This window comes from Triticum dicoccoides, chromosome 4B (genome assembly GCF_002162155.2).
Source record: "Triticum dicoccoides isolate Atlit2015 ecotype Zavitan chromosome 4B, WEW_v2.0, whole genome shotgun sequence".
Lineage (NCBI taxonomy): Eukaryota > Viridiplantae > Streptophyta > Magnoliopsida > Poales > Poaceae > Triticum > Triticum dicoccoides.
The window spans coordinates 42,942,066-42,951,242 of record NC_041387.1 but is presented as its reverse complement, the minus strand read 5'-3'; the positions used below and the strand labels follow the sequence as shown (position 1 = coordinate 42,951,242).

The 9,177-nt window shown below is 49.0% G+C and overlaps 1 protein-coding gene across 1 annotated transcript; it reads left to right on the top strand.

Annotated features, from left to right (window-relative positions):
- The first annotated feature begins 7,214 nt into the window (after positions 1-7,214).
- On the top strand, positions 7,215-8,766 carry LOC119294889 (anthocyanidin 3-O-glucoside 6''-O-acyltransferase-like). The gene has a single exon (XM_037573166.1). It carries the CDS (start codon positions 7,238-7,240, stop codon positions 8,618-8,620), a length of 1,383 nt encoding a protein of 460 aa, XP_037429063.1. The 5' UTR covers positions 7,215-7,237; the 3' UTR covers positions 8,621-8,766.
- Positions 8,767-9,177: the final 411 nt, after the last annotated feature.

Sequence of the window (9,177 nt, the reverse complement as noted above, 5' to 3'; positions counted from 1 at the left end):
CTTCGTCATCTCCATGGCCACTGTGCCTTCGACGCGGCCTGGCCGTGCTTGTCGGCATCACCGTGTGGACTGTCACGTCTTATGGAGCCGCTGGAGGGAGCCGAGGAGCCCTGCATCGCCGGCAGGCTACCTCTTCCTCCTCGGATCCCGACACACCGCCGCCGCCGATCCGCTCTACTCTGCTGCTCCTAACCTGTCGAGGGCTTTTCTTAGCCTCTTGGTGAGCTTTCCCCTCTCTTCCCCTCCCTCTGGCCGCCTGATTTTTGCCGTAGCTTGCGGTCGACGCAGCCGTGTCATTGCCGGAGCTTTGCTCCGCTGTTGAACTCGTCGTCGGCGATGTGGTGGTTGTCATGGTCACCCGTGGCCACCATCGTGCTCCTGGTGCTCCCAGGAGCACAACGCACACACGCACAACCCCCTCACATGCCCCCTAGCGCCGCCCCGACAAGTCCTGATGCCGGTCGCCGCTCGCGAGCTCGTCGTCGTCACCATAGTGCCCCTCGGCGGCCGTCAACACCACCAGTCGTCGCCGCTCAACTCGCGTGTCCGAACGCACCATCTCACGCGCTCTCTGGCACCTCGTAGGGCAATCCCGGCGATGTCCCGAACGCCACCACTGCCTCCACTCGTTGCCGGTGCCGTTTCCGACAGCTTCAGCTCCGGCCGGCCTCACCACGGGACGCGGCGGGCTCTCCCTGTTCGAACGCGCCCGCCCGCACCCGTGTCGGCCCCCTGTAGGCGAATTCCAGCCGTCTTCAATGTTCGGCCGCCACGGATGGCCTCACAGGCGTTGCTCCGGCGCCGGCGCTGACCTGGCACCGGCAGATCCTGCCTCTGGGTCGCTGCCCGTGGGCCCCCTGGACCCTGTTGACCACGTTGACCGTGGTCAACTATGCTGACTGGACACTCAGTGCCACTGACACACGGGTCCCCCTCCTAATTAACCTAATTAAAACATTTTCCTAAATAAACATAATTAGCTAAACTAATGAGTCACTTACTAGTGGGGTCAAGTCACTAATTATTTTGTTTCAATTAAAATGAACTGCTGTTAGCCCACTTCCAATGACAGGTGGGACCCACTGGCCAATTTGACCAGTCAGTGGGTCTGTTGACCTGCTGATGTCATGCTGACACTCTGCTGGCGTCATAATTCCATTTCTGTTAATTTAGATAATTTCTGAAAATGCTTTAATCTTTGAAAATTCATAGAAAATAAACCGTAACTCGGATGATAATGCTTTATATATGAAAGTTGCTCAGAAAAATCCAATGAATCCGGATGCGTAATCCATTTACCTGTCAGATGCCTCTAACTGTGTGAACATGGAACATTCCCCCTCCGGTCATCTGTGTAACACACGTCCGGAACCGGGAATACGTTCCCGGTTGAATTCCCCTTCACCTTTATCGTGTAGCCATACGTTAGGTCACCCCCGGCATAGCATATTGCCATGTTATGCTTTGTGATGCTATGCTTGCTTTATATTTATTGTTTCTTCCCCCTCTTCTCTCCGATAGACCCCGACAGCGATGTCGGCCCTGTGATTGACTACGTCGACGATGACCCGTCCTTGCCAGAGCAACCAGGCAAGCCCCCCCTTTGATCATCCCGATATCGCCCATTCCATTCTCTCATGCTTGCATTAGATTTTGCTACTTTTATTGTTTGCTCCTATTCTGATGCATAGCATGCTTTTGTAACCTGCTTATTGTTACCTCACCTGCTTATTCTAAACTGCTTAGGATAGGTTGGTTAGTGATCCATCAGTGACCCCCACCTTGTCCTTGTTGCCCCGGCTTCATCATCGAAGACCCGATCAACAGGATCGAAGACCAGGCCCCGGCACAGCACATCACTTTCCCCTTAGTTGCTCGACACTACTGGGTTACTATCGAGTGTCGAGGGTGAGACCTCATCATCACTTCTTATGTTAGCTATTCGGTCGTGGTCATCAAGGGTGATTTTGCTTGACCACTTCCGATACGTCTCTGTCGTGCAACCCCTCAAGTGTGAACCTCGAGGGTGGATCCTCTTACGTTCACCTTGATGATTACATCGAGTGGAATTCACCGGGGGTGATTCCTTGGGTTTCCCCCTTGATGTTTGGACACACGGATACTTGGACTTTACAACTATTACTTGGAAAGGTGGGTCGACCCTGAGGGGTACCTGCGAGTGATGTGGAGATGGGTTGACCTAGAGGGTGCCCGCGAGATAATTACGAGGCGTGGCCGGGCATTCCTAGCCCTTGCCGCAAGTCCTCGAGACAGGGTGACGGGGTCACATCTTTCGTGAGTCTTTGCTTGTTATCGCGCGTTCCTAATCCACTACGATTTGGATATTTGATCTGAGGGGCCTCTGGCCTGATAGCACTAACCATCACGTGGGCATAGGATGGGCGTTTTGCGTCGTATGCATCAACCGAAGCTTAATAGACGTCAGCGACTAAGCGGCACGCGCCGGGTTGAACTGCATAAGCACCTGCCTTTTTGAAGGAGGTAGCTAGGTCTGCTCACTGGCCGCGTTCGCAACGTGCAGGAGTTCCTGGGGCAATGGCCCATGACCCCTGGGGGCATAGGTTTAGTCCGGCGTGCTGACCTCTCTATTAAGCCTACGTCGGGTTGCGGCGTATTGTTTGGCCGAGGCCGGGCATGACCCAGGAAAATGTGTCTGGCCGAAGTTAAGCGAGCGTGGTGAGTAAGTTGGTGCACCCCTGGAGGGAAGAAAACATCTATCGATAGCCTGTCCTATGGTAACGGACACTTGGAGTTGTATCCCGATCGATACAACTAGAACTGGATACTTGAGATGAGAAATCGATATGAGAAATGGATAGTATGGCTCTGGGATTTCTTTCTCGGAGGGAGTCGAGAAAGGATCTCTGGCCGAGGTTGATAACACTACTACTGCTTTACTTTATGCTACTCTACTCCCTCCTATTTGCTGCAAGATGGTGGATTCCAGAAGATGCTAGTCTTCGATAGGACTAGGCCTTCTCTCTGTTCTGGCATTTCTGCAGCCCAGTCCACATATACAGCCTTCCTTTAATAATGTTGCATATGTAGTGTAGATCCTTGCTTGCGAGTACTTTGGATGAGTACTCACGGTTGCTTTGCTGCCCCTTTTCCCCCTTTCTTTTTCTTTCCGGTTGATGCAACTAGATGTCGGAATCCAGGAGCCAGATGCCACCGCCGGTGCCTACTACTACGTGGAGATCGCTGACAACCAAAAGTAGTTAGGAGGCTCCCAGGCAGGAGGCCTTGCCTTTTCGATCGTAGATGCTTTTGTGCTGGCCTTCTTAAGGCAAACTTGTTTAACTTATGTCTGTACTCAGATATTGTTGCTTCCGCTGACTCGTTTGTATTCGAGCTTATATATTCGAGCCCTCGAGGCCCCTGTCTTGTAATATAAATCTTGTATTATTTTAATTTGTGTTTAGAGTTGTGTTGTGATATCTTCCCGTGAGTCCTTGATCTTGATCGTACACATTTGCGTGTATGATTAGTGTATGATTGAATCGAGGGCGTCACATTGCTCGACAGTAATTTGTTCATCCACCGTAATACTTGTGCTATCTTGAGAGAAGCCACTAGTGAAACCTATGGCCCCGGGTCTATTTTCCATCATATAAGTTTTCGATCTATTTTATTTTGCAATCTTTCCAATCTATATCATAAAAATACCAAAAATATTTATTATCTCTATCAGATCTCACTTTTGCAAGTGGCCATGAAGGGATTGACAACCCCTTTATCGCGTTGGTTGCAAGGTTCCTATTTGTTTGTGTAGGTACGAGGGACTTGCGTGTAGCCTCCTACTGGATTGATACCTTGGTTCTCAAAAACTGAGGAAAATACTTACGCTACTTTGCTGCATCATCCTTTCCTCTTCAAGGGAAAACCCAACGCATGCTCAAGAGGTAGCAATCATTGCCTTAGATATCCTCATAACTTTGCGCTTTTCTACCAATCTCTCAGCAGTAATTTGTTCACCCACCGTATTATTTTCTATCTTGAGAGAAGCCTCTAGTGAAACCTATGGCTCCGGGTCTCTTTTCCATCATATAAGTTCTCTTTTCCATCATATAAGTTTCCGATCTACTTTTCTTGCAATCTTTTACTTTCAGTTCTATAAATACCAAAAATATTTACTTTATCGTCTATCTATATCTATCAGGTCTCACTTTTGCAAGTAACCGTGAAGGGATTGACAACCCCTTTTTCGCGTTGGGTGCAAGTTTGTTTGATTGTTTATGCAGGTATTCAGTGATTTGTGCGTTGTCTCCTACTGGATTGATACCTTGGTTCTCAAGCTGAGGAAAATACTTATCTCTACTTTGATTCATCACCCTTTCCTCTTCAAGGGAAAAACCAATGCAAACTGAAGAAGTAGCACGGGTCACCTTGCGTCGGGTCCTTGCTGGCGTTGCTCCGACCCTGGTGGCCTCGAACCCGCGTTTTTGGGTGTCCAAGGCTTGTCGGCGTTCTCTGCCTAGAGCCTTCGGCCTCAGCGACTAGCGACCGCATCCCATCCAGCTCACCTCGCTCGGCAATCTCCTGGCGATATGGCCACGACAGCTCGGATCTACGTCCCTCCAGTCCTAGCTTGCTGGCGTTGCCGGTTGCCGTCGCCTCCCCATACAATAGTCTTTGCTTTGCTGCCGACCCTACCCTGTATGCCTTAAAGCCTCCTCGTTTTGCCAAATCCGATGCTCGTAGGTCCATAGGCGGTGCCACCCTCTGGCAGTAGGAACAAACCCAGCAATCCCCTTCTAGCTTGGTGCTTCCAGCCAACGTTGGCTTCCTCATATAAGATTCCATACCTGGTGGCTACGGGATTGCTGAGCCTCAGGCCAGGGAGAGATCCATGTTCATCTTGCTGGCGCTTGCAGAGGTGGCACCCACAGGTGTCATTTTTCCTTATTGGAGGCGCTGCCATCACCTTCAGCTGCACCCCTCTTCGAGCTTGGACGAGACCCTAGGTCCAGCTGCTAGGGACCGGATGGCGAAGACATCTCGGCGTCTTCTTCCTTCTTGAAGGCACTATCTTGATTGCTCGCGGTGTCCTCGATGTTGGCTTTGGCGATGTTGGGACTTGTAGGTGGTTCGGCATTGTCGCTCTTGGTTCAGGCTTCGGGCACCATGTTCATGCCTGCCTGCATTCGTGTCATGTGTTGTACCCTTCGTTGTACTCTTTCTATTCCTTCTATCAATGAAAGGCTATGTAAGCTTTGCGTATTCGTGAAAAGATCTTCTTCAATTAGGTCCTGCTTTGTAGTTCATATGCTGAATCGCATACTTGAGAGTTATTAAGCCAAGACGCACCCGGCGAGTCCTTTCACACAGTGTGGTTTCTGCCTAAGCGAACTACACATATTTTGATCTCAGGGGAGCTATGTTTCAAAAGCTTTGTATCATCTAAGGCTAGGTATCAGAGCTAAATATGGTACATCCCTTGGTAGGCATCCTAGCTAGATGACTTGGCACGATGGTAACAGGGGCAAAGGTTTACCCATGTTTGGACCCTTACGGAGAAGATAATACCCTATGTCTTGCTTGTGTATATTACGGTTGGGTGTGTATAAAGTACATATATAATACCAAGACATTTTAATATGTCTATCTACGAGCCCGACCTTCGGCTTATATTGCATATGGGAGTCCTAGAGTGAAGGTAGTCAATTTTGGATTTGATTCACAATTTTAACTGGATCAAGGATTTCTCAAGTTAATCGATAGCAACCATCCTAAAAATATACTATTAGTCATGTGCAACCTCTCACCACCTAGAAAAAAAAGCATCAACACGTGACACTATAGCACCCATATAATACAAAACCACTTGAGCCCATCGGTACAAGAAACGTTCGCGCATAAATATGAGTTGACTAGCAGGTAACGAAATCACACTGTCAAGAATCCCACCAAAACACCACATTATTAAATAAAACACCATTTCCCCCACACGACAAACGAAATAACAAACAAAAAAAATATGAAATCCCAGCAACACTGACAGCGTAGTGAAGCGCGGTCAACCCTTCTAGTCCTTAACTCTAAAGGATAAAAGTTATCATTCTTTTTAACTCTAAAGGATAAACGTTCAAGACCAACACTCTAGAGCCCGTTTATCTATTATATAAGCATTATAGTCCTTCCCGTAGGAAATAGATGATGTTTTAAACGTCGTCACCTTTTCTTATATTTATTTGTGACAATTACTTTTCGTACGTTTTATTAACTGGTAATTATGAATTTTTATATTATGAACGTATTTTTCATTACAAATCCAATGGTATTTAGCGGTAACACTTTTCTTGGTGCAACTAAAAATCATTCAACAAAAGATAAAACTCTCAACATAAGTATTTTAAAATAAAATGTTATACAATTTTAAACAACTAAAGATGTTGCCCGCGCATTTACACGGGCCAGTTTGCTAGTTTCTGAGAACAACTACAAAGAAAATGTCTTGAAATTAGGTAAACTTGTCATTCCAAATGGCTTATCCTTGCCAAATGTAATGCTTATCATTTGTTGTCCGCAAGGTAAATTTGTGTTTTTTTGTTATGATGTTTATGTGGCTTGTTTTATGGTATACCAAAATATACAATAAAAACAATTGAATATGTTAATGGTGTAGACAATGAATATTTCATATTTGTGAATTGTGTTGTTTTACTGTTGCCTTGTTTATTTCATACGGTTTTGATGTTTCTCTGCTAACTGGGATATAACAATTTCTAGGTCGATCCTATGGACCATTTCATTTAATCGCTGAGATTCGCGTAAGTAAAAATATATATACGAGATCTTTGTGTAATAATTAGATAATGGCTATGAAACGCCGACAGCTAGTATGTGAAAGGATCCTGCATGCTTCTAGATGCTGCTTTAAAGGTCATTTATATGTGTATATACGAAAAAATGTAGGTCAAAATATATTACTACTCCAGCATCTAGAAGCATGCAGGATCCTTTCACATATCTTTCACTTACGAAGCAGCTTCGCTGCACGTCGATCTGTCGAAAAGAAGTCAAGAACGTGTTCGCTAGCTACACGTATCGGGCACGCTTTGTAACCACGGGAAAACTCGAAATCTTGGCGCCACCAGAATTGGTACGTTGCCGTCAGAGTTGATGTAAGCAAGCCATACAGCCTTCTATTAAGCCGCTCTGCCTCTGCTTCATCACCAAGTCTAAGTGCATACTCCCACCAAATACAGTAGCAGCAATGGCGCCAGCGCAGCAAGTGCAAGTTCCGGTGCAAGTCTCGCCACCCCCGATTCTCAGCGTCCTCGAGACCACTCTCGTAGCGCCCTCGCCCAGCGCCGGCGCCGCCCCGCCGGAGTCCTCCCTCCCGCTCACCTTCTTCGACGTCCTCTGGCTCACGTCCCCGCCCGTCGAGCGTGTTTTCTTCTACCGCCTCGCCGCTGACGCCGACGTCCCCGCAATCCTCTCCAACCTCAAGACCTCACTGGCCAAAGCTCTCAGCACCTACCACCCGCTCGCTGGCCGCCTCCGCCTCACGCCTGGAACGGCTGACCGCTACGAGATCTACTACCAGCCGGGCGACGGCGTCACCTTCACCGTCGCCAAGTACCGCGACGACATTGACTTCGACGAGCTCGTGGTTGACAAGCCGAGGGAGGTCAGCAAGATCGCGCCGCTCGCACCGCCTCTTCCCAAGGGCGGCGCGGTGCTCGCGCTGCAGGCCACCGTGCTGCACCGCGGCCTCGCCATTGGCGTGGCCGTGCACCATGCTGCCTGCGACGGCGCCATCTCCACGCGCTTCCTGCACACCTGGGCGGCGGCTGGCACGGGCGCCGTCGTGCCCTCACCTCCTGTCATCGATAGAACTCTAGTGAAGGACGCAACGGGCCTCTACGACGTCTTCGTCAAAGCCATGCCATCGGCCGACGAGATGGAGCACGTCAAGGTGTTGGAGGACAAACTCCTCGCGACGTTCACGCTGACCAAAGAAGACATACAGCGTGTCAAGGACGTCGTAGCCAGCGAGGCGGCGCGGCGAGGCGTGCCGCCGCCGCGATGCTCATCGCTGGTAGCCACCTTCGGCTTCATGTGGTCATGCTACCAGCGAGCCAGAGATGAAGGAAGCAAAAGCGGCGACCAGACGTATTTGGTTTTCCCCGTCGACCATCGCACGCGGATGCAGCCTCCAGTCCCGGACGAGTACCTCGGCAACTGCGTCGGCGGCGCCATGCACGCCGCGCCCATGGACCAGCTCGCCGAAGCCGGTGCCGGCGGCATCTTCGTCGCGTGCACGGCGCTAGCTGCTGCGATCGAGGAAGCGGTGCGCGACATCAGGTCACCCGAGACGATCGCGTTGTGGTTGGACAAGTTTAGGGAGGCTGCCATGGCCGGGATGTGGACGGTGGCCGGGTCGCCCAGGTTCCGCGTGTACGAGGTGGACTTTGGGTTCGGGCGGCCGGTCAAGGTGGAGATCGTGTCCGTGGCGAGAACCGGTGCCATGGCGGTGGCTGAAGGGCGGAGCAGCACCGGCGGCATCGAGGTGGGCATCTCTCTGCCGGCGGCTGGCATGCAGAGGTTCCAAGAGTGCTTCCGAGATGCCATTGACTCGCTTCATCATCATTAAACAAGTAGTAATGTTTTTTTGCTGTGCAATTGTGATAGCTCGTCAGGTGAGATTGATATGTGCACTGGATGTTGAGCAGCAGCTATGTAGCGTCTAGTCGGTTGTGTCCAGATACTGAGATATCACAATGGTCACTGAATCCATCATGCATATGCATATCCATAGCTAGTGATGTTGGCACATTAATTTTCTCGATAAAAAATTATTTTGGAGGTATATAATCCAAATTTTCTTCCATGAGGAGTAGGTGGTGGTGGCCATGGCAGCGACAAGTTGCCATGATATGTTTCAGCTATTTTGTCTTCTAACTTTAAAAGTAAATTTTGATATATTATAAAACGAGAAATTAAGAAACTAGACTTGCCATGAACCATAAACTAAAATTGCCATGATACATGTAATTCCCATGGTCAAAGTACTGGAATTGTCATGGCCAAAATATTATAATTGCCATGATCAATAAACTAAAATTATCATATGGCAACTTTAGTGTAAACACTATAACAACTACAATATAAATATCATGGCAATTTTTGGCCAATTTTTTTTCTCGTCGA

Excerpts from the sequence above, each read along its gene's own strand:
- LOC119294889 (XM_037573166.1), top strand. The coding sequence starts at position 7,238 with ATGGCGCCAGCGCAGCAAGTGCAAGTTCCGGTGCAAGTCTCGCCACCC.